At 49.9% G+C, this 22,504-nt stretch overlaps 3 protein-coding genes across 4 annotated transcripts; 1 reads left to right on the top strand and 2 right to left on the bottom strand.

Annotated features, from left to right (window-relative positions):
• Positions 1–1,061: 1,061 nt before the first annotated feature.
• On the bottom strand, positions 1,062–2,067 carry TMEM239 (transmembrane protein 239). Its single transcript, XM_054574173.1, has 3 exons — positions 2,062–2,067; positions 1,686–1,791; positions 1,062–1,594 (listed from the first exon to the last, which is right to left on the bottom strand). The coding sequence occupies exons 1-3, from the start codon at positions 2,065–2,067 to the stop codon at positions 1,062–1,064; spliced, it is 645 nt and encodes a 214-aa protein (XP_054430148.1).
• A 223-nt stretch (positions 2,068–2,290) lies between these two features.
• Positions 2,291–2,888, bottom strand: CUNH20orf141 (chromosome unknown C20orf141 homolog). The gene is made up of 2 exons (XM_054573477.1): positions 2,623–2,888; positions 2,291–2,528 (listed from the first exon to the last, which is right to left on the bottom strand). The coding sequence occupies exons 1-2, from the start codon at positions 2,886–2,888 to the stop codon at positions 2,291–2,293; spliced, it is 504 nt and encodes a 167-aa protein (XP_054429452.1).
• A 5,861-nt stretch (positions 2,889–8,749) lies between these two features.
• Positions 8,750–14,891, top strand: CPXM1 (carboxypeptidase X, M14 family member 1). Of its 2 annotated transcripts, none has more exons than XM_054573476.1 (15): positions 8,750–8,921; positions 10,264–10,402; positions 10,439–10,479; positions 10,650–10,759; positions 10,877–11,016; positions 11,106–11,196; positions 11,820–11,970; positions 12,055–12,119; positions 12,442–12,565; positions 12,647–12,843; positions 12,930–13,109; positions 13,195–13,268; positions 13,665–13,806; positions 14,446–14,548; positions 14,650–14,891. In XM_054573476.1, the coding sequence occupies exons 1-15, from the start codon at positions 8,750–8,752 to the stop codon at positions 14,889–14,891; spliced, it is 1,971 nt and encodes a 656-aa protein (XP_054429451.1). The 2 variants fall into 2 exon arrangements, with proteins under 2 accessions (XP_054429451.1, XP_054429450.1); XM_054573475.1 differs by having other exon boundaries at positions 13,195–13,492; positions 13,667–13,806.
• The last annotated feature ends 7,613 nt before the right edge of the window (positions 14,892–22,504 follow it).

Below are 22,504 nucleotides of genomic sequence, written 5' to 3'. Positions count from 1 at the left end.
ACATTTCACAATCAGAAGAGTTTGAAATCTGCATTTTTTGAGATTGCAAGACACACAAACATTTTTACATCTTGTCCACACCCATGCATCCTCTGTTTACCACTGTAATTTTAATTAATTACAGAGTATTTCTCGGAATGCCTGGGGAAGATTTCTGCTCTTTTTGTGGCCTTTGGGCTCAAAAGACCTGTTGAGCCTAAGAGTTCAATATAATACCTTATTGTTTCCTGGACTTTACAAAGGACTTCACACTTAGGTGTTGCCTTTGACTCAGCTCCATGACAGGGTTGGGACCCACTTAGCACAGGCCCAAAAGAATTGGCCAAGGCCACAAAATGTATAGGTGGGTAAACTGGGACTTGCTTGTTTTTCTAGAACAGACTTCAGGGGACTTAAAGAGTGGATACTCTCTGGGAACCTCACTGCCCTATTCAGCCCATTTCCCAGACTTGGGGATGTGGACTGAGGCAAGAAGTAGGGTGTCTAGGGAGTGGGGGAATGCCTGGGTGGAAAGGTCTGGAAGATGAGTTAGTTGAAGTCGCATGGGGCTTGTGGCCAGCCATCTAGCTAGGTTTCCATTGGTGGGCCCTTTCTAGAGTTTGGTCAAGAGGAAGCTGGTGGGAGAAATGGCAAGTCCGGGGCTACCCAGGTAGAAATTCTCAATGAGTCTGAAGCTGAGAGAGCTGCAAGAAAAAGATGCTGCCAGTTGCTAAGGAGGCTCTAATGTGGCTAAGGTTGCCACACCCACAGGCGAGCTCTAGGTTATTGGGTCAAGTTCTGCCCCTATCTAAACCTTTTGCCCTGTCTCCTCTCCTCAAAGCTCCTGACCCCCCACACCAAGTACCTGCAGCATCAGCTTGAGGGAAGTGCCCAGAGGTTGGGCCAGTCTACCCTGCCAGCTCCAGCAACATCATATATGACACCACCAGTGCCAGGGACTGGGGGTCGGGGCCTGCTGAGGCAGGAAGGCCCTGGTCTCACTGCCCTCCCTCTCCCCCGGGGCCTCAGGCCCTAGGCCAGGGCTCAACAGACACAGGCAGTGGGATGCAGTTGCCCTTCTATTAGTCCAAGTCCTGAACGTGGCCTGGGTGAGACATGGAGATGAGGAGGCCCACGAGGCTCAGCAGCGTAGAGAACAGCAGCAGGAAGGAAATGGTGAAGAGCAGGGCTGGAAGGGCACTGAGCACCAGCAGCAGGATGGCGGGCAGCAGGTGGCGCCACGCGGCAGCCACAACGGACCACAGGGAGCTGAGCAGGTGGGAGCCGGTAGTGAAGAGCGCATGGCACAGCATCAGTGCCAGCAGCAGGTAGAGAATCCCCTCCAGGCCCCACAGCACGCGCCGCAGCGGTTGCCGCCAGCCCGATGTGGTCCACCACTGGATCCAGCTCTGGGGCACATGGTACGTGCACCAACGCGCCCAGCCCTGCCGTGTGACCCAGGCAGACCAGGGCACTGCCCGCTGCGGCCCCTCACCGGCCCCGATGGCATCTGTCTCCACTCGAGGCTGCTGCATCACAGATGGTGCACCTGGGGAGAGGGCTAGTCCAGCTGCAGGAGCAGCCCTGGAGATACACGGGACCTCAGGGCAGGTAGGGGTGGAAGGGTCAGGAGGGCACTAGTGTAGGGGGTGGGGTGGGGCAAGGCTTTGAGCTGGGGTCTGGATCTTACCTGTGGGCAAAGGTCTCTAAGTCATGTTGCTTCCTGCAGTACCCAGGACGGCCTGGCAGCCAGAGTTGAGCCCCTCTCTCTCTTCCCCCACCCTCTCCAGAGGAGTCCCATTGTGACCCGGACTAGGTGGGGACCAGCTAAGAAAAGAGCCACTGCACGGGTGAGCCTCAGCTGAACCTCACTCTATGAACCCTTCAGACTGGCAGGGGAGGCTGGGGAGGCTGCGGAGTCTGGGAAGGCTACAGATGCAGCTTCTCATGCTTTCTTGTGGAAAGCCCTCTTGGATCCCTGTCCCTTCCCTGCTGCCTAATGAGTCCCATTCCACTCTCTTCTTTCTCTCTTGGTCTTCACTCTTTAGAACGACAGAGGAGGCCAGAATGGCCAGCCCCAACCTCCATGTTCTGAGATTGCTATTGCGTCCTGCCCTGGGTTCCTTGTCCCTTATCTCACCTTCTGTCGTTGTCTAGAATTAGACCCAAGAATCCACTGCCCATACTGTGGGGCCAGAAGTCCAGTGAAGTTCAGGCTGGGGACAAAGGTGTACCCTCTTGCCTGCCCAGCTCAGAAGGGAGGAGAGGGGGCCTGAAGACACAGCATGGTCAGTGTATTTCTGGAGGGCAGTCAGGCCCAAGGATGGAGGCAGAAAGCCAGGCCAAGCAGCGCCAAAGGCACGCTGCGGGCTCCCAGGAGGAGCTGCAGGCCCAGGAGCAGCAGTAGCAGAGCCTCCTGGAGGCTGAGTCGTCCTGTGACTGCCGCTGTCTGCAGGAGTAGAGCCTCCTGCTGTCTTGGACCCTCGCCGGCCCCCTGACTTTGGCCCCCTGTGAGAGGCGTGTGTGGCGGCTGGGTGGGACCTGCAGGCCTGTGGAGAGAGAGGATAGCAGCTGGGCCTCGGGAGGTTGACCGCTTGCCTGCTTGCCTGCTCCTGCCCACCTGCCAGGCTACTGCCCATTTACCTGTGGAGCAGGTCGAAGGCCAGGAAGCTGACCAATAGCAGCAGCAGCAGCAAGGCTGGGCCAGCCATGGAAAAGACTGCCCGAATCGTCAGCACTAGAGCCCCCAGCCCTAGGACACTGTCCAGGAGCTGGGCTGGGCTAGGGCCCCAGGAGGACACATATGGACCCACTGAACGACCCAATCCCTCCCCAGCACCCAGGCTCCTGGGAGGGACAGGGATGGGATAAGCACGGGCTTCAGGCCTGGGTAAGCAGAGCTGGGTCATGGAGGGAGGTGGAGGTTACAGGCAGGGGCCGTGCTGGGAGGAAGTATGGGGGGTGGGAGTGTGGGAGAGGATGGCAGGCACTCAAGGATGAGCTCAGGGAGCGGGGGAACTGGGCTCCTTGGGAACCACCGCCTCCCCACACACCCACCCCACCGAACTCTCCTCACCTCCTCCCACTGCGGTCAGCCATTCTGGGACTGGGTGGCTGGGGCATTGTGACGTCTTGCCAGGTGGGGCTCTAAGGTAGGGAGGGGCTGCTGCTGGTTCTGGCCTCATAAGCAACTCGTGGCTCAAGTGGGACTTAGCCAGAGGTCAGCTCTTTCTGACAAGTAAGACTCACTGTCTTGCCTGTGCTAGTTCTCTGCCCTAGGCCCCTCCCATGGGGATGAGTTGCCAAGGAAGCATTCTGACCCCAACACTACGTGGGTGGCTGACGGATGAAGAATGGCTGCCTTCTCTTTCCTGCAGGTGCTCGGAGCTATGCAGGGACAAGTCATTCAATTGCCTTGTCCAGTGCTCTCTCCCCTGAGGGTAGGGTGATGCCTGTGGGCCATTGTGGGGGACTTTTCAGGACCACAGCCCCGGAATGCAGAGCTAGACTCTGCCACAAAGCAACCATAGCAGGACTCCTATGTGACCTGCTATGTGGGAGTGGGCATGAGACAGCTGTTGAAGCATTTTAAGTACTATGGTTTGTAAGAGGTGTTTCAGATACTGGGATTCCAGAAATGGCATAGAGGGCTACAACATAGTAACCCCCAAACTGGACGTTTGAGTTACTTTCTGAGAATGAAATTAAGAAAAATGAATATGATTGGTCACCTAGGAAAGAAATCTACCCCTACGGATAATCTGTAGTTGGGTGATGGTTCCAACACATCTCAATTCAGTGACTTGAGAGGTAAGATTGGAAATGGGTCATAATTGAGAGAACGTAATCCTTGTCCACATGTCACAATTTGAAGGAAAACTGATGGGGGTGGGGTGAGGGGACACGACCATGCCGCCCCTAGGAGAGGAGGGGACAGCTAGAGAATCAGGCTGCATATTTGCCTCCAGCAGACCCTGTCCAAACACACAATCTTGGTGGCCATGACATCTTTGGTGGGTATGGGTTCAAAAGTCCACAGAGCCAAAGCCACCAGCCCTTGGGACCATTTATTGATTGCCCTTGCTCTGGCTCTTCCCAGAGCAATAAAGCAATGCTCACAAAATTTCCAGGGAAAATGATTTTCAACCTAGAAACATGTATCTGTTCAAATGACAAGTACGAGGGCAAAATATAGACAGTTTAAACCATACAATGTTTCAAAAATTTAATTTTACGTAATGCTTTTTCTTAGAAAGTTACTGGAGGATGTGCATCAGAAAAACAAGGAATTAAACTAAGAAGGAGGATAATAAGGGGTTTAAAAAATGAGGCTAAAGACAGAGATATGATGAGAAAGGCCTGGCATGTCAGCTGTGCTCTTGGGCAAAGAAAGCAAACAACCCAGCCTGGAATCAACAGATAGATGCTCCGAGAGGGACGCCTCCAGAGCAACAGGGAATTATCTGTTTCTAAACATATTCAAAATAAATGTTCAGTTCTGTTGGAAACTTTGGATTAAATTAACAATTGGCACCTAGAAAACCAAGCAAATGATACAATTAAGTAATTACTAACTCCAGAGAACACAAAAAGTTGAACAATAATATTTACATGGTCATAATATAAGCCCTGCACATTGGCTCTTTTGGGACAATGGAAGGAGGGCAAGTGTATGTGTATTTGCATGTGTCTGGGTGGGAGGGTGGTAAGAAAGCTAAATTCTTAATTCCATAGTGGGAAATCCACAGATAATGTCTAAACATCGAAAAATCAAGAAAGAGCAATAGAAACATAGAGGTAAATAAGAAAAAAAATAAAAAGAATTTTGACTTGAGAATGGAGAAGCATAGAAGAGTCTTCTATTACAAGCCTTAATGTGATTTACCTCTACAACTGTATTCTGTAGTATTTTGACAAAAACGACTTCATTTTAAAAAAAAGCAAATCAATATAGGATCATATAGTGGAGATGGAGAATAGTCCTTCCCAGAATGAATGAAATACCAATTTCCTAATGCTATGTGGATGTACTCTTGTGGCTTGAGATAACGTTTCCAGTGATAGAGTCAAATACTACCAAAGGAAAAGAGTTGTGGATCTTAAGCATTTTAAGTACAGGAGCTCTAAACCTCCACCTAGCGCTTCTCAATCTTTCATGTGCACACGACTCTCCTGGGGTTAAGTCCTCTGGGGATCTTGTTAAAATGCGGGTTCTGATTCAGTAGGTCTGGGTCAGGGATTCTACATTTCTAACAAGCTCCCAGGGGATGCTGTTGGCCCTTAGCCACACTTTGAGGAACAAGGCTCCCCAAGACATTGATGTACAAAAGAGAGACAGCTGTGGGGGGGGGGTGAGGGGAGGATGGGCACGTGGGAAAGTGCCTTCCTGTGCATCTAGCTGCCATGGGAGTCCCCGTTTATGTTCACCTGAACATAAGGGGACCGCCTAATGGACAGTGACTTCTGCCTCAGCACCAGGGACAGGAGATGAGGAGGCACAGGTAAGAAGTAGATTTTGCTACTTTTCTATTTGTACAGCCAAACACATAGCCTCCTTTCTTTTCTTAATATTGTTTTATTCCATCCATGTATTTGAGAGCAAGAAGACTGTGTTAAGTTGTTTTCTCCGTCTTTAATTCATCTGGTTAATGTCAGGACCCCTGGAACCACATATTTTCTTACCTCATCATCACGGGAACCCTGGGAGGAAAATATTATCATTCCCATTTTACAGACGAGGAAGCTGAGGCTCAAAGAGGTGAAATTTCTATCCAAGGATACCCAAACTAATAAACAGCAGAAAATGGATGTGGAATTAAGCCATTGTGCCTCCAAGGTCATTGATCCTCTCCACTGCCAGCCCATCCCTTAAACCAAAATCCCTTTAGGCAGGTGTTCCCGCCCAGCCTGGCTCAGTTGTGCTTTGCAAAGTAGCCTGGTCCTTGTGAGGCTACGAAAGATCCTCTGCCTGGCTCCTGGGGCTAGCGGTCTGGCTATGCATGTACTTGGGTGCACACCTGTTGCACTCTAGGAGCTGCCACCTCTAGAACCTGCTTCCAGGCTTAGTGGCTTTGCAGCCCAGGTACCCAGTGGCAAGAGCCAAAGGCAGCAGCCTGACTGGGAGTACAGAGGGATGTGAGGCAATGAGGAAATTATAGAGGCATGAGAAGGCGCTGAGGGGCTCAGCGGGCTTAGAGGGTATAAAGGGGCCCTAAATGTTGCAATAGGACAAAGAGACAAGGGGTACAAAGGAGTAAGAAGAGAGATGGGGGGGTACACGGGACACAAAAGGTATGAATGTCCTGCAAATCCCAGCCCCTAAGGGAATGGGAAGGTGGCAAATATGCCCTGTCCTGTCAGTCCCTCTGTGTAGGGGCGGGTCTCCCAGTTCACGGACTGACATCTCCTCACCCACAAAACCTGGTACTGTTGGGAAGGATCAACTTCCTTCCAGCTCTGTTTGGTCCCCTCTAACATTGAATATATTATACGCTTACTTTTTGATCACCGACTAGGGACCAGACACTCAAGTCCCTGAGGTTCAGCTGTGAATATCTGGGTGCAAAAGACTCCTTTGGAGAGTTGCTTACCTCCTGCTGCAGGGGAGGAGGGACCCAACAGTGAACACATAATAAATAAGATAACCTCAGTTCATGTTAAGTACCTTTAAGACAACACAATAAAAGAGTGAGAGGATAGAGTGTCCGTAGAGGATGGATGAGCATTTTATCCGAATGGTCAGGGAAGGCCCTTGGAAGCAAGGTGACATTGAAAGATAATATGAATGATGAGGATGCAAACCTGAATGATGAGGTGAGCCAATGCAAAGGCCCTGGGGCTGGATGGGGCCGGAACATTGGAGAAACAGCTAGAATGCCAGTGTAGTGGGATGGATGTGAGCCAGAGGGTGAGCATGGGGAGATGAGGTCGGGAAGGTGTGCATGGAGAACCTTGTCAAGAAGGGCCTTGCAGGTGACCCCAGTAGACGTAAGCTGGGAGGAACTTGACAGGATTTGGCTGCTGTGTGGGGACTGACCGGGAGGGGGTGGGGGTTTCAGGAAGCTGAGATGTCTTAGCACCCCCATCCCTTTCTCTGCCCCGCCCCCCCAAACTTGGATGGAGGTGGGGGCCGGAGACAGGGAAGTAGCCAGACTGGACTTCCTTCAGAACTGCTTCTTGCTCCACAAGAATCTGTCCTGACCTTCCACCCCCTACCCCTACACCTACCCCACGAAGTCTTCGTCTTCAGTGCCGTCCTCTGCCCTGACCCAGCTGTGCTTCAGGGAGCCTTGGCTTTGGTGGAGCGAACTTGAGTTTTTTAAGTGCCTCTCTGGTGCCTGGGACCTTGGCAGTGCTGTCAGGAGGGGGACTCCAAGACTGGACGGAGACCTGTGTAGGGTCCTGTCCCGGCTACTCCCTTCTGAGCTCTATGCCCAGAGCATGTGGGGTGGACCGACGAGATGCCTGAGGAGCTCCAGGACTCACCTTTGTAAGGTGGTCCTGGCCTGCAGTGGCCTCAGTTCCCAGGCCCTAGGGTGGTATTTCTTTCCAGAGATCCTGAGAGATAGGGCTTCCAGAAAGGTTCTGAGATGCTGACTTTGGGTGATTCAAATTGTTTATATAGATAGTGGCCCTCAGCCAAAAAAAAAAAAAAAATTGCTCAGAGCCCTGTGTCCTTCAGAAGATTCCCGGCCACCCCGGGGCAGCGCTTCTCACCTGGGGAAGGCAGTATCTCTCTGCGGATTCCTTGCAAGGACAAAGCATCGGCCAGAGGCGCACCGTGGACGCATTTCCTTCCTTCTGAGGAGGCGACCCTAACAGGAGAGAGTCAAAGGGGTCTCCGAGGGGGAGTGATCACAGCCCTGCACTCTCGAATCCCAGGACGGGGCTAGTCCCGCGGACACAAAGCCGGCGCTGCGGGCCAGGGAGTAGAATGTGGAAGGCACGGCTTGGAAGGGGTGAAGGCAGAAGACCCAACAAGCCACGGCCCATCCACCCCGGCCCCAGCCGGCTGGATATCGGCTCGGGCTTCTCTCCTAGGATTATATAACACCAGAACGTGGCAGCTGGGTGAGCAAAGGAGGAGGGGAGGGGAGGGAAGGGCGAGAGGGTAGGCGAGGTCGGAGATGTGGGGGTGGTTGGTGGTGCTGGAACGCAGCGCCTCTCGCATGGCCCCCTTGGGTTGTCCATCAGGATTCCTGGAGGGCCAGCCTTCCTCCCATCCCCCAACCCCCGTCTCAGCTTCCCCTCACCCTTCTTTCTGTCCCACCCCCAGGCAGGCGGTGGATTTCCCTCTTGGGTTGTAGTTTCCTCTCCCAGAGTTCCCAGCTTTGCTTTATTGGCTATGCCAGTAGCTACTCTGAGCCTCAGTTTACCAGCTTGTAAAATGAGGTTGGATTGAGAAGCCACGTGTACAGCGCCTGGCATGGTGCATGGCCCAAAGTAGGAGCCCACTACGGGACAAGAGCCTCACAGTGAAATCGAGGCTTTCGAGGGGCTTTGCAGAGGGAGGCCGGGGAAGGTGGGGCAAGGTCGGGGAGGGCGGGGATCTCCGGCTGCCCGTCGGGGGTCCGCCCCGCTCGCTCCGCCCCGGCCCTCCCTCGCTCTCCTCCTCGGGGTCTCGGCCAGTGAGCAGGCTGTGGGCGGGCCGGAGGCTGTAGGGGGCGTGAGGCTGTAGCAGGAAGGGGCGGGGGGCTCCGGAGCTGCCGGCAGGAAAAGACCGACCCACCGACCGCCGAGGCCCAGTGTCTCCGCACTTCTGGACTTCGCCATGTGGGGTCTCCTGCTCGTCTTGGCCACCTTCGCGCCTGCCGTCGGTCAGGGTCTGGGAGCGCCCGGCGCCTCCCTGCTGGGCCTTAAGCCGCTCGCGAGCACCGAGGCCCCGATCTCTACCTCGGTCCTGCCCAGCCGTCCGGCACAGCAGCCTGCGGGGAAGAATAACGGTGAGCGCGTCCCCCAGGACCCACCTCTCTTGCTGGTCGTTGCCCTTATCCAGTCTCTTCCGTGACGGCCCTCCCAAGAACACACACACACACACACACACACACGCACGCACGCACGCGCGCAGGCACACAGGCAAACACACACGCACGCACACACACTTTCCGACCGGTGCAATGGATGCTGACTCAGCAGCCTAGTTCCGGGCAGACCAAGTCAGCAGTCCTGGGACGGGAGCCAGTAGGATGCTCTCTTCCAGCTCCAAATCTTCCTTTTTCACAGATGAGAAAACTGAGACCAGAGTCAGGAGGAGGGGAGAAAGAGGTGCAGACAAAGACACTGACACTACCAGGTTCAGGCGGAGACTGTCTGTGTAGGAGAGAGTTTGAGGGTAGGGACTAGAAGGAAGGAACAAGAGAGGGAGGGAGAGCAGTCTGCTGGGGCTGTCTGGGGGAATGGGGCTCTGCCTAGATAGGGGCAGAGGCAGGCTGCCTCATTTCCAGATGTGAGAGCAGAGAGGAGTAACTCAAGGGAGTGGCAGTCAAGGAGGGCTTCTCAGAGGAGGCAAGTGGATGTTGGGTCCTTGCTCACCAAGGGTGAGCATCTCTGAATCATTAATTGCTGAAAAGCAGGGCAGCCAAGAAGGAGACTGCATGTGCAAAGGCACAGGGGCACCAGATGTGAAAATATACAGTGTGTTCTGGAGGTACCTGTGGAGCCTGGGTGGGTGGGAGGGGGGACTAGTGGCACCTGTCCTGTGCAAGGCCCTGTGCTGAGGGGTGAGCAGGACACAGGCCTAGCCCTGGGAGGCCTGAGCACCCAGGCAGACGTGCTTTCGGAGACAAGATATCTCAACCCCGAGGACAGATGCAAAGAGGGAGGTAGCACAGGGGCTATTGGAGACTGAGCCTGGAGCTAAGGAGAGATGCTCCTCAAAGGGCATCTCGGACGTGAAGAATGGGAATTAGGCAATAAAGTCCGAGGTGGTGGAGGGTGGTATGATGGGGAGGGGGCAGCCAGTGCAAAGGTGTAGAGGCAAAGAACCAAACTCAGCTCTTTGGAGTGACTAAACAGTTTCTAGAGGCTGGATGTCACTCTCTATTGGGCGGGGTCAGAGGAGGCTGGCCAAGCACGTATCACATCAAGAAGGAGAAGGAGTCAAGAAGTGGCTGGAGAGGCAGGTTGGGATCAGATTGTACATGCCTTTAAGTCCATGCTCAGCTCCCTAGATGCTTGTGGTGGGGCCTGCGGTGGGCTTGCAGGCCTTCTTGGGATGGCAGACCTTTCCATCTGGAGTTTCATGCCATCTTCCCTTCCCCTGTGCTGGGCCTTCCTGGTCCCCAGGGACCTCACAACAGCATGTCCGGATTCGAATCATCAAGAAGAAAAAGGTCATTTTGAAGAAGCGAAAGAAGCTAACTAGCCCCAGGCCCCTGGTGACTTCCAGACCCCTGGTGACCTCCAGGCCTCTGGTGACTTCCAGGCCTCCGGTAACTTCCAGGCCTCCAGTGACTACTAGTCCTGCAAAGACCCTTAACCTCCCCAAGGAGCAAGAACCAGGTATTACTCCTTCGGGGGCCCTGCCCCGATTTGCAGCCCCTGGGGCACGTGTGTACTCTTGACCTCACAAACATAGGCATGCCCCCCGCCGGGCCAGCTTTGACTCAGCTTCCCACCCACTCTGACCGTCTCTCTCTTGGCCCGTGTCCCTATTCTATCCCTGCCCCCAGACTGCCCGCCTTTGGGCCTGGAGTCCTTGCGAGTTTCAGATAACCAGCTTGAGGCATCCAGCAGCCAGTCCTTTGGTCTTGGGCCACACCGAGGACGGCTCAACATCCAGGTCAGCACCCTGGCTCAGGGCAAGGCAATCCCTAAAACCTTGTTTCCTGCTGCCCCCCATATTCTGGCCACCCTACCCTGCCCATCTCGTCCTGATTACGATATCCTGTGCCCACAGTCAGGCCTGGAGGACGGAGATCTATACGATGGGGCCTGGTGTGCCGAGCAGCAGGACGTTGAGCCATGGCTTCAGGTGGATGCCAGGCGCCCCATCCGCTTCTCAGGCATAATCACCCAGGGCAGGAACTCCATCTGGAGGTGAGGCAGGCTGGCCCCAGGCAGACTCAGGAGGGCTGGGAGGGGCGTCCTGAGGGCCACCTATGATCTCTCCTCCCCTCTCCTGCCAGGTACGACTGGGTCACCTCATACAAGGTCCAATTCAGCAATGACAGTCGGACCTGGTGGGGGAGTAGGAACCGCAGCAGTGGGATGGACGCGGTGCGTGGTGCCATGGTGGCCGGGGCCTCTGTGCTGGGAGCTGGGCACCCAGCCCACTCTAGGGTGCTGGGCTGGTTTGGGGCTCCTCTGGGGAAAAGGAACCGATGTCCCCTTGGGCATTCCAGGGTAAAGGGGGTGTTGTCAGGATGGGTGGTGCCAAGCAGGCAGCCTCAAGAGCCAGGCTGCTGTGGAACATGCCCTCCTTCTCCCCAAATACTCTTCCATGGGGTGGGCGCCACTTCATACCACAGCTTCCTGCTGGAACACCCCTGCGGCAATGGGTCTCTGTTCCTTGCATCACCTCTCACCTCCCCATCTCATGAACCCCCTTATACACCAGGCTACAGCGTGGGGTCCCGGCTGGTTTTAGGATTGGCTGCTCCTGAGTCCTATGGCCATATTGGTCTAATGAGCCGTGAGCCAGCCAGAAAGCATGGCTGCCTAGGGCTGCTCTTTGGCAGGAGTTATGGGCCAGGGTCCATGTTTGACACCAAGTGTGAGTCACCAGCCGAGTCCACCAGGGTGGGTTGGATGGGGAGTTGGGAGGCTTGAGCTCCTTTCCTGGGCCCTGGGCCAGGTGGCTGAGGTTTGAGCGGCCCCACCGAAGGACTTGACACTCGCAGGTATTTCCTGCTAATTCGGATGCAGAGACGCCCGTGCTGAACCTCCTCCCTGAGCCCCAGGTGGCCCGCTTCATTCGCCTGCTGCCCCAGACCTGGCTCCAAGGAGGTGCATCTTGCCTCCGGGCGGAGATCCTGGCCTGCTCGGTCTCAGGTGGGCAGGCAGACAAGAGCTGGATGGGCGGGGTGCAGCCTTCACTGTGAACTCACTCTTTACCACGAACTCACCCTTTACCAGATCCTGAACCGGCATTCTCTGACCCCCTGGACTTTCGGCATCATAATTATAAGGCCATGAGGAAGGTCAGACATAACCCCTTATGACCCAAGAGGGAGGAGGAGCTGCCTATCTCAAGTCCCCTTCTCTCCAGAGCGTAGCCTGTAATGACTGCCCCCATGTCCCCTCTCCTACCCTCGCTGTCTCACCCTTCCTTCCTGCTTATGGCACTTTCCCTGCCTGAGCCTTCATTCATGTCTGCTGCTGCTCCCCTCTTGTGCTATGCCATGGTGTCGCCATCTGTGTGGGCCACCACTGGCTTTAGTAAGTCCTTCCATGGCCACATGGGGTCGGACCCCTGGATCTCATCCTTCTACACCACAACTGTACTCCCTCCCCCGGCCCCAGCTGATGAAGCAGGTGAATGAGCAATGCCCCAACATCACCCGCATCTACAGCATCGGAAGGAGCTACCAGGGACTGAAGCTGTATGTGATGGAGATGTCGGACCATCCTGGGGAGCATGAGCTGGGTACTGGCAGGTGGGGTGGGGGAGGTAGGCACAGGGAAGGGCCCTGGGCGCGAGCCAGCTGTGACCCCGGTGTGTTCCCAGGAGAGCCTGAGGTGCGATACGTGGCCGGCATGCATGGGAATGAGGCCCTAGGGCGGGAGTTGCTCCTGCTCCTGATGCAGTTCCTGTGCCGTGAGTTCCTGCGAGGGGACCCACGGGTGACCCGGCTGCTCACGGAGACACGCATTCACCTGCTGCCTTCCATGAACCCCGATGGCTATGAGACTGCCTTCCGCCGGGTAAGCCACCTGGCATGAGGGCCACCCTGCTCCTCCTCCCCCGGTGCCTGGAGCCTGCCTGGCTGACCACGCCCCTTTCCTGGCAGGGTTCAGAGCTGGTGGGCTGGGCGGAGGGCCGTTGGACCCAGCAGAGCATTGACCTGAACCATAATTTTGCTGACCTTAACACACTGCTGTGGGAAGCAGAGGATGATGGGCTTGTGCCCGACACTGTCCCCAACCACCACCTGCCACTGCCCACTTACTACACCCTGCCCAATGCCACTGTGAGTATTCTGGGGGCAGTGATGGAGGACCTTCCTGCGGGCCCTTGTCTCTAACTGCCCCCTCTCCTGACCTGCCGCTGCCCAGGTGGCTCCTGAAACTCGGGCAGTGATCGACTGGATGGAACGGATCCCCTTTGTGCTGAGCGCCAACTTCCACGGGGGGGAGCTCGTGGTGTCGTACCCGTTCGACATGACGCGGACCCCGTGGGCTGCCCGTGAACTCACGCCCACCCCAGATGATGTTGTGTTTCGCTGGCTCAGCACCGTCTATGCCGGCAGTAATTGGGCCATGCAGAACCCGGATCGCCGACCCTGCCACAGCCAGGACTTCTCCTTACATGGCAACATCATCAACGGGGCTGACTGGCACACGGTCCCAGGGAGTATGTGCTCAAGGGTGGAGCTAGCCCCGTCCCCATAACCCCACCCCATAAGAGTCTGCTGTGACGCACAGTGCTGGTGTCACTCCCCACCCGGGAGTGTCTCCCAGAGGAGGGTCCCAGGAGGGCAGGCTCCCGTCCTGCCCCCTTGGGCTCCAGTGTCAGTGGTTCCCCTAGGCATGAACGACTTCAGCTACCTCCACACCAACTGCTTTGAGATCACTGTGGAACTATCCTGTGACAAGTTTCCTCACGAGAACGAGCTGCCCCAGGAGTGGGAGAACAACAAAGAGGCCCTCCTCACCTACCTGGAACAGGTCGGACCCGAGTCCTCACCCCCAGGCTGCCCCTGTCGCTCCCGACTGAACCTGCTCTCCATTCAGCATGTGGCCCCCACCGTGGGGTCATGTAAGGTTCCATTGAGCATCCTGACTCACAAGATGCCACGGGCCATCACATGGACGTGGAGGGCTATAGGACAGGAGGCCCAGTTTATCAGCAGGGCAGCGTCAGACACCCTTAGCTAGGAGGAGTAGACCCTGCAGCACGCTAAGGAGTGTTCCACGGAGTCACTCCAGGGCTATTCAGGAGGGCCGTCCTCTGAAATGACTCACGTTAGGCAGGTGCAAGAAGTGCCATGGTGTGGCTGCTTCATATTCCACAGGAACTCTTGTCCCTTGCAATGAGTCCGTAACTATAGCTTCCAAGGGTTCCAAAATAACAAGCCCCGTAACAGGGTTGCTGAACTTGGGGCAGCCTCCCTGGCAGGTGTTTATAGTTCTGCTAGTCCTGATGCAGTTTATCAACAGGCGGTGTTTGTCCCAGAGTACCGTCACTTGGGAACGTAGTAGGCCTACCAGCTCTATCAAGTTTGCAGGGGAACCGAGCTGGACAATGAACTGAAGGTCACGGTCTCAGGCAGAAGGGAAAGGGTTCGATAACCTCTCCCCGCACAGGTGCGCATGGGCATTGCGGGAGTTGTGCGGGACAAGGACACGGAGCTGGGGATTGCCGATGCTGTCATTGCAGTGGATGGGATTAACCATGACGTAACAACTGGTGTGTGTGGCAGGGAGGGAAAGGTGGGAGTGTGGGAGGGCTTTAGGTTGGTCAGAAGCTGAGTGTCATAGGGCCCTGATCTTGCTCTTTACTCCTGCCAGCAAGGAGTGGGGACTACTGGCGCCTGCTGACCCCAGGGGACTACATGGTGACTGCCAGTGCTGAAGGTTACCACTCAGTGACACGGAGCTGCCGGGTGACCTTTGAAGAGGGCCCTGTCCCCTGCAATTTTCACCTCACCAAGACTCCCAAACAGAGACTGCGAGAGCTGCTGGCAGCTGGGGCGAAGGTGCCCCCAGACCTCCGGAGGCGGCTGGAGCGGCTAAGAGGACAGAAGGATTAACCCCTCTGGCTGAAGAGCTCCAGAGCCGTGGGCAGGCTGGACCTGTCCAGAGCTCAAGGAGGGGGACTAAGTGTGGGGAGGGAGGGAAAAAGTGGGGAAGCAGGTGCTCAGGCTCATTAAAGCTACTTGGCACCTCAGCCAATCTTCCTATGAACTCTGTCCCAGATCCTCTCCCTGGGCCGGGCCTCAGCTCCCCCTCCTCCCCAGTCCTAGATCCTGATCTGCACACACTTGCATACTCTCATCAGTTGACTTCTGGAGAAATAGTCTGGAAAGATGACGCCACCTAGGTTATCTTTTAACTTGGGGCTTAGAACAAAACACCACCATATCATACAGTGCTGTAGAACATTCTGGAAGCACCTGCTTAGTGCCACGTATGCAAGGAGCTGAGGATAAGCAGTGCCCACCCAACCTGGGGCTCTCAGTCAAGAGGAGGTGCAGTTCAGTAATGTGTGAGGGGTGCCAAGGCAGAGGCTGGTTGCTGAGGGAGCGCAGGCGGAAGCTACAGACACTAGTGTGGCGCTGCAGGCCAACAGGGACTCAAACGGTCAAGGGTGAGAGAAAGGTGATGGTTCTAGGAGTTTAGATGGCAGGTAGCCAAGTGTAGGCGTATGGACAGGGACACCTCCAGGGAGGAGATAACCAAAGATAGAAAAGCTGAGCATCTGGATTTCCTTCACTAGCCATTTTTGGAAACTGTTGGTAAAAATGGCAGCATTTGATTAGTTTCTTTTCAGACTTGTCATGTGTCTGTGGTAATGCTGGAAACTGGGTATCAAAATGTTGGGAGAATTGGATGAAAAAAATGGAGGGAGAAGGGAATTTTACCTCGAACTCGAGAAGCTGGGAACTCTGGTGGTCTGGCGTTGATGAGCCTGTGTTTTGCTGATGTGGTGCTTGAGCCCACAAGGAGCTGGGCCACCTGGGATCATTGTGCTCGCTGACGATGGCTAGAGCCAGAAACAATAATTTCTTCCTCCCTCTTTCTAATCTCCAAACTATAAAGTCCATTGGCAAACTATTATAACTGTAGCCTAGCTTGCAAGGAAGCCACAAAATGTAGTTTCCAGGCTTCCTGGCCCCCCTGCAATTCAGAGGAGAGCTTGCAAGTGCAGGAATGGAACAAATATAACAGGTAAAAAATGCTGCAAAGGCATCCATGTAACTTGCTACGTAAGCTCTGCCTAGTGCCAGGCTGTTGCACTGTTTGTTTCTTGGGGTCTCTCTGTCTCTGCCCCCTCAAATTTTCAATCAGCTTGCTACAAGGAATTTAGAGCCACATCTGCCTACTCCTTTTCTCCTCACCTCCAGCTCCTCTTATATAGCATCATTTTTTCTAAAGAAAAAGAAAAAGATGTTTTTATTCATTGGAGTTGAATATGCATAATGAAAATGCACATAAGTGCATAGAGCAAATGAAAAGACGTGGCCCAAGTACATATTGAAGATACAATAAAATCACTTCACATATAGTGCTACTTTGAAAGTAAGAGAATGAAAAACTTTATCATGTGAACATTAAAAGAAAGCAGGAGCGGCTATCTTAATGTTAGATAAAGCTGACTTCAGAGCAAAGACAATTACCAGAGACAGAAGGGAACATCATTACATAATGATATAACTGAACACTGGTTTGTCCCTTGGGTGACCTAGAATCAGCTAGTTCAGCATAACTGAAATGGCATGTGAATTCCCCCAGCTGATTTCCAAACTTTGGATTTTTTCCACTTTTAACAAGACATTTCTGTGGCCAGAAATCTCCCTCTGTTACATAGTTGCTAAGAGATTCCCACTTTCCTGATAAATATGTAATGTAAAATGAGGATGGGGCTCTTCTCCTGGAGCTCTCTTAACAGAGAGATCAGCCCTACCTGGCTTAGCAACCCACCTTTAGGATAAAGGGTCTTTGGGGCAATATATGCATTCTCCCAACTCCGCCTGGACGTTCCCTCCAATAAACTCCAAATAATTGTGTCCATGCCACGTGTCCTTAGAGGCATTTGCCTTTACATTCCACTTGTCATATGCAACAAGATGAAGAACACTTTACCATAACCTAGTAAAACTGAACACACAGACGTCCCTGTGTACAATGCGTACGATAAAGAAGCTCTTATACCTATGCAAAAAGATACATGTATATAAATGCTTATAGCAGACTTACTTGTAATAGAGCCAAATTGGAATCAGCCCGCATGACATTCAACAGTAGAATGTAGAATAAAAACATGGTACACTTATGCAATGGAACTGTACACAGGAATGAAAACAATCACTATACATATGCAACATGAATAATGACTCGCAAAAACAGTTTTGAGTGAAATAAGCAAAACATAAAAAGAAAATTGGTTTATATTGTTTATGAATGTATGAGTGATAAAATCAAGAACATGATTATGATAAAATTCAGGATAGAGATTGATTCTTGGGGGGTCATGGGCTAACAATCCAGGGTGTTTCCAGAGTGCTAGCAATATACTTTTCCTTTATCTGATGGGAGTACATTTGTGTTCACTTAAAAACATATCTTCAATTTTCTGTGAACACTTTATGTGATTACAAAGTATTGGTTTTCATTTAAAAAATTTGCATGCAGTCAAATCCCGTTCTTTGATGTACACTTCAATGAGTCACATGTATAGTATATTATATTTAGATTTATAATCCCTTTTGAGTTTTTATATATGTGAGATGTAAATCCAGGTTTGTTTATTTACTTATTTGCATATGAAGGTCCAGTTTTTCCAGAACCTTCTGTTGACAAATTGTTCTTTCTCCTTTGAAATGCCATTTGTGTGGGTCTATTTCTGGAATTTGTAGTCTGTTGCATTGCTATGTATCTATCCTTCCACTAACACCATACTGTCTTGATGACTGTAGCTTTCTTTATAACACATCTTAAAGTTGGCTAGTATGCACATGCAAAAAAGTGGACCCTTATACAAAAATTAACTAAAAAAGCATGAAAAATCTAAACTTGAGCTAAAACTATAAAATTCCTAGAAGAAAACATAGGAAATATTCATGACATTGGATTTGTTGATGATTTCTTGACTATGATACCAAAAGCACAGGCAACAAAAGGAAAAAAAAATAGATGAATTAGACTCCATCAAAATTAAAAACTTTTTAGCATCATAGACTATTTCAAGAGAGTGAAAAGACAATACACAGAATGGAAGAGAATATTTACAGAAATTTAAGTATCCACAGTATATAAAAACACCTACAATTCAACAACAATAACAAAATAAATCAATTCAAAGATGGGCAAAGGACTTGAACACATTTCTTCAAAGAAGATAAACAAATGGCCAGTAAATACATGAAAAGCTGCTCAATATCATTAGTTATTAGTGAAACACACATCAAAACCACAATGAGCTGGCATTTCACACCCATTAGGATGGTTATTACCAATAAAATGGAATATAACAAGTGTTGGCAATAATGTGGAAAAATTGGAAGTTTGGGTATTGTTAAGGAGAATGTAAAATGTTTCAGTTGCTGTTGAAGAATTTTAGTGGTTCCTCAAAAAGTTAAACAGAATTACTGAATGACCCACAATTTCACCTCTAGATATATATCCCCAACATTTTAAGCAGGAACTCAGATACTTGTATACCAATGTTCACAGAACCATTATTCACAGTAGCCAAAAGGTAGACACAACTCACGTGTCTATCAAAAACTAAATTAATAAACAAAATGTAGTGTACACATATAATAGACTATTACTCAACAATGAAAAGGGATAAAATTCTAATACAAGCTTCAATAAAGACAAAAGTAGTTAGCAAAAAAACAAAACAAAACAAAATTTTGGTGCGTGGACTGACTTCCAGTAAAGATGGAGGCATAGGTAACATGCTTTGCCTTCTTGTACAACTACAGTAAAAATTACAACTAGACTACAATACAAATATCACTCAGGTTTGTCATAAAATTGAGCAGAATGGAAGTCAGACAACCAAGGATTTAAAGAAGCCGCATTGATCCAGATGGGTAGAAGGGGTGGAGATACAGAGAGGCAGCGATATGGTGGTCCCACATTCACAAGTGGTGGATAAAAACTGGGAGGGATACCTAGGGAGTGAGTGATCCCAGGCCCAGACCAGATATATCCCTGAGCATCCAGCCCAGGGTTCCAGTGCCAGGAAGATAAGTCTCCATAACTTCTGGCTGTAAAACCAGTAGGGGTTGGGTGGGTGAAGAAACTGCAGGAGTCTCAGGGGATTTCTTTTAAAGGCCCGAAAAAGTGTTAGGACTTACACAGACCCACCCCCTCCGGGATTCAGCACCAGGGCAACAGCTGGAAGGGCACAAGTGACATATGGGGAGAAAATGAAGTGACTGGCAACAGGGCAAGTGCTGAGAGACAGCTTTCTCCCAACCAGATCTCCAGAGGCCAGGCAGTGGCATTGTTCCCTCTCCAAGCCCTGCTCCGCACAGAGCCACAAAGCAGTGACATGAGTTGTCCTACCCTGGCAATTACCTGAGGCTCCCCCCAATATAATTTATAGATGCCTTTCCCACAATAGGCCATGCTAGGGAGTTAAGTAGCTCTACCTAATACACAGAAACAAGCAGAGAAAGGCTGCCAAATTGAGGAGTCAAAGAAATATGGCTCAAATGAAAGAATAGAACAAAACTCCAGAAAAAGAAATCAACAAAATGGAGATAAACAACCTATCAGATGCAGAGTTCAAAACACTGGTTATCAGGATGCTCAAAGAACTCATTTGGTACTGACTGCAACAGCATAAAAAAGACCCAGGCAGAAATGAAGGTTGTAGTAAGGGAAATAAAGAAAAAATCTACAGGGAACCAGCAGTGAAGGGGACAAAGCCGAGAATCAAATCAATGATTTGGAACATAAGGAAGAAAAAACATTCAATTAGAACAACAAGAAGAAAAAGGAATTTTTAAAAATGAGCATAGAATAAGGAGCCTCTAGGACATCTCCAATCATGCCAACGTCGGAATAATAGGGGTGCCAGAAGAAGAAGAAGAGTAAGAGCAAGAAATTGAAAACTTATTTGAAAAAAAAAATGAAAGAAAACTTCCCTAATTTGGTGAAGGAAATAGACATACAAGTCCAGGAAGCACAGAGTCCCAAACAAGTTGAACCACACCCAGACACATCATAATTAAAATACCAAAGGTTAAAGATAAAGAGAATCTTAAAAGCAGCAAGAGAAAAGCAGAAAGTTACCTACAAAGGAGTTCCCATAAGACTATCAGCTGATTTCTCAAAAGAAACTTTGCAGGAAAGAAGGGACTGGCAAGAAGTATTTGAAGTGATGAAAAGCAAGGACCTACAACCTAGATTACTCTATTCAGCAAAGCTATCATTTAGGATGGAAGGTCAGATAAAGTACTTCCCGGACAAGGTAAAGCTAAAGGAGTTCACCATCACCAAGCCAGTATTACATGAAATGTTAAAGGGAATGATATAAGGAAAAGAAGGTGAACACTATGAACATTAAAAAGGCAACAAACTCACAACTATCAACAACTGAGTCTAAAAAACAAATTAAGCATACAAGCAGAACAAGAACAGAATCGTAGATATGGAGATCGCTTGGAGGGTTATCAACAGGGAGGGGAAAGGGGGAGAATGAGGGAAAAGGTGCAGGGATTAAGAAGTGCACTGGTAGGTACAAAATAGACAGGAGGCTGTTAAGAATAGTATAGGTAGTAAATAGTCAAAGAACTTATATTCATGATCCATGGACGTGAACTAAAGTGGGAGCAGATTGCTGTAAGGAATAGGGGTACCAAGCAGGGGGCCCATGGGGGAAAAGTTGAGACAACTATAATAGCATAATCAATAAAATACACTAAAAAAAATTCTTCAAAGTAAAATAGGCCAGACACAAAAGTATAAATATTACACTTATGATTACTCTTATATTAGATAATGAAAATAAGTACATTGATAGAGACAGAAAGTAGACAGGAAGTAGAGACAGAAAGTTGAATAAAGGTTATTAGAGTCTAAGGGAGGAGAATGGGGAGTTGTTATTTAATGGGTACAGTGTTCCTGTTTGGGATGATGAAAAAATTCTAGAAATAGTACTTACAGCATTTATAACATTGTAAATTACTTAATGTCATGACCTGTACACTTAAAAATGCTTACAAAAGTATATTTTACCACACTAAAAAAACTTAAAAAACCCTTCAAAAATTGACCAGTGTGAATCCTTGATTTTTGTTCCCCCCCCCCAAAAAAATTGTTTTGGCTATTCTAGATTTTTTTTTGTTTGTTTTTTAAACCTTTCTATGTACATTTAAATTTAACTTGTCTACATCTACAAAGAATCCTGCTGGGATTTTGGTAGGAATCCCATTATATTTATAGGTCACTTTGAGAGAGAATTTATATCTTAAAGGTACAATATCTTTCAATCTATGAACCCAGTATGTTTTTCCTTTTATTAGGTTTTCTTTGATCACTTTCATTAGCTTGTTGTGACTTCTAGCAATCAGATTTTGTATATACTTTGTTAGGTTTATATCTAAGTATTTCATTTTTTGAGCTATTGTAAATGGTACTGTATGAATGGAGCTGTGTCCCCCTAAAAATATTCGTATGTTGAAGTCCTAACCCCAAGAACTTCAGAATATGACTGTATGGAGAGAGTCTTAAAATATTTTTAATTTTTCAATTATAATTTACATTCAATATTATATTAATTTCAGGTATATAGCATAGTTGTTAGACATTTATATAATTTACAAGGTGATCCCCCAATAAGCCCAGTACCTCCTTGATATCACACAAGGTTATTACAATATTATTGACTATATTATCTATGTAGAGATAGAGGCTTTAAAGAAGTAATTAAAGTCACATGAGGTCAGATGGGTGGGTCCTAATCCAATATGACTGATGTCCTTACAAGAAGAGGGAGAAGCTCCAGGGACATGCATGCACAGAAAAGAGGCCATATGAGAAGGCAGTGAAAAGGTATCTACCAATAAATCAACGAGAGATGTGTCAGGAGAAACCACATCTTCAAACATCATGATCTTGGACTTCACAGCCAGAATTTTTAGAAAATAAATTTCTTTTGTTTTAGCCACCCTGTCTGCGACGGGCTTAGCAAACTAATATAGATTCTATTTTCAAAAATTTCATTTTTCAGTTGTTCAAGTTTGGTATATTGAAATGTGATTGACTTTTGTATATTGATATCAAATCTTGTGACCTTGCTAAATGTGCTTATTAGTTCTAGGAGCTTTTTTTTTTTATCCTCACCCAAGGACATTTTTTTTTTAATTGCTTCTAGAGAGGGGGAAGGGAGAGAGGAAAGGAGAGAGAGAAACACTGATGTAAGAGAGAGGTGTAGATCAATTGCCTCGCATATGCACCAGAACTGAAGATCAAACCTGCACCTAGGTATGGGCCCTGGCCAGGAATTGAACCCACGTGCCCTAGGTTAAGAAGAGGTGATCCTCTAACCAACTGAGCCACACTGGCCAGGGAGGTTCTAGGAGCTTTTTAAAAATTAGATTCTGGCCCTGGCTGGTGTGGCTCAGTGGGTTGGACATCCTCCCGCAAACTGTGCCACATGGGTTCTATTCCTGGTCAGGGCACA

This window comes from Pteronotus mesoamericanus, unplaced genomic scaffold (genome assembly GCF_021234165.1).
Source record: "Pteronotus mesoamericanus isolate MK-2021 breed Mesoamerican mustached bat unplaced genomic scaffold, CSHL_Meso_final contig_25, whole genome shotgun sequence".
NCBI lineage: Eukaryota > Metazoa > Chordata > Mammalia > Chiroptera > Mormoopidae > Pteronotus > Pteronotus mesoamericanus.
Note: the sequence above shows the minus strand (reverse complement) of the source record. Positions and strands in the feature narration are given on the sequence as shown.

What these genes read in the sequence shown, in the direction of transcription:
- TMEM239 (XM_054574173.1), bottom strand. An exon ending in CAGGAAGCAACATGACTTAG is followed by an intron (nt 1,595 to 1,685) that starts AGACCTTTGCCC and finishes ACCCTTCCACCC; the next exon opens with CTACCTGCCCTGAGGTCCCG.
- CUNH20orf141 (XM_054573477.1), bottom strand. Translation starts at nt 2,888, where the DNA reads ATGACCCAGCTCTGCTTACCCAGGCCTGAAGCCCGTGCTTATCCCATC. An exon ending in GCCTTCGACCTGCTCCACAG is followed by an intron (nt 2,529 to 2,622) that starts GTAAATGGGCAG and finishes CTCTCTCCACAG; the next exon opens with GCCTGCAGGTCCCACCCAGC.
- CPXM1 (XM_054573475.1), top strand. Translation starts at nt 8,750, where the DNA reads ATGTGGGGTCTCCTGCTCGTCTTGGCCACCTTCGCGCCTGCCGTCGGT. An exon ending in GAGGACGGCTCAACATCCAG is followed by an intron (nt 10,760 to 10,876) that starts GTCAGCACCCTG and finishes CTGTGCCCACAG; the next exon opens with TCAGGCCTGGAGGACGGAGA. An exon ending in TAACCATGACGTAACAACTG is followed by an intron (nt 14,549 to 14,649) that starts GTGTGTGTGGCA and finishes TACTCCTGCCAG; the next exon opens with CAAGGAGTGGGGACTACTGG.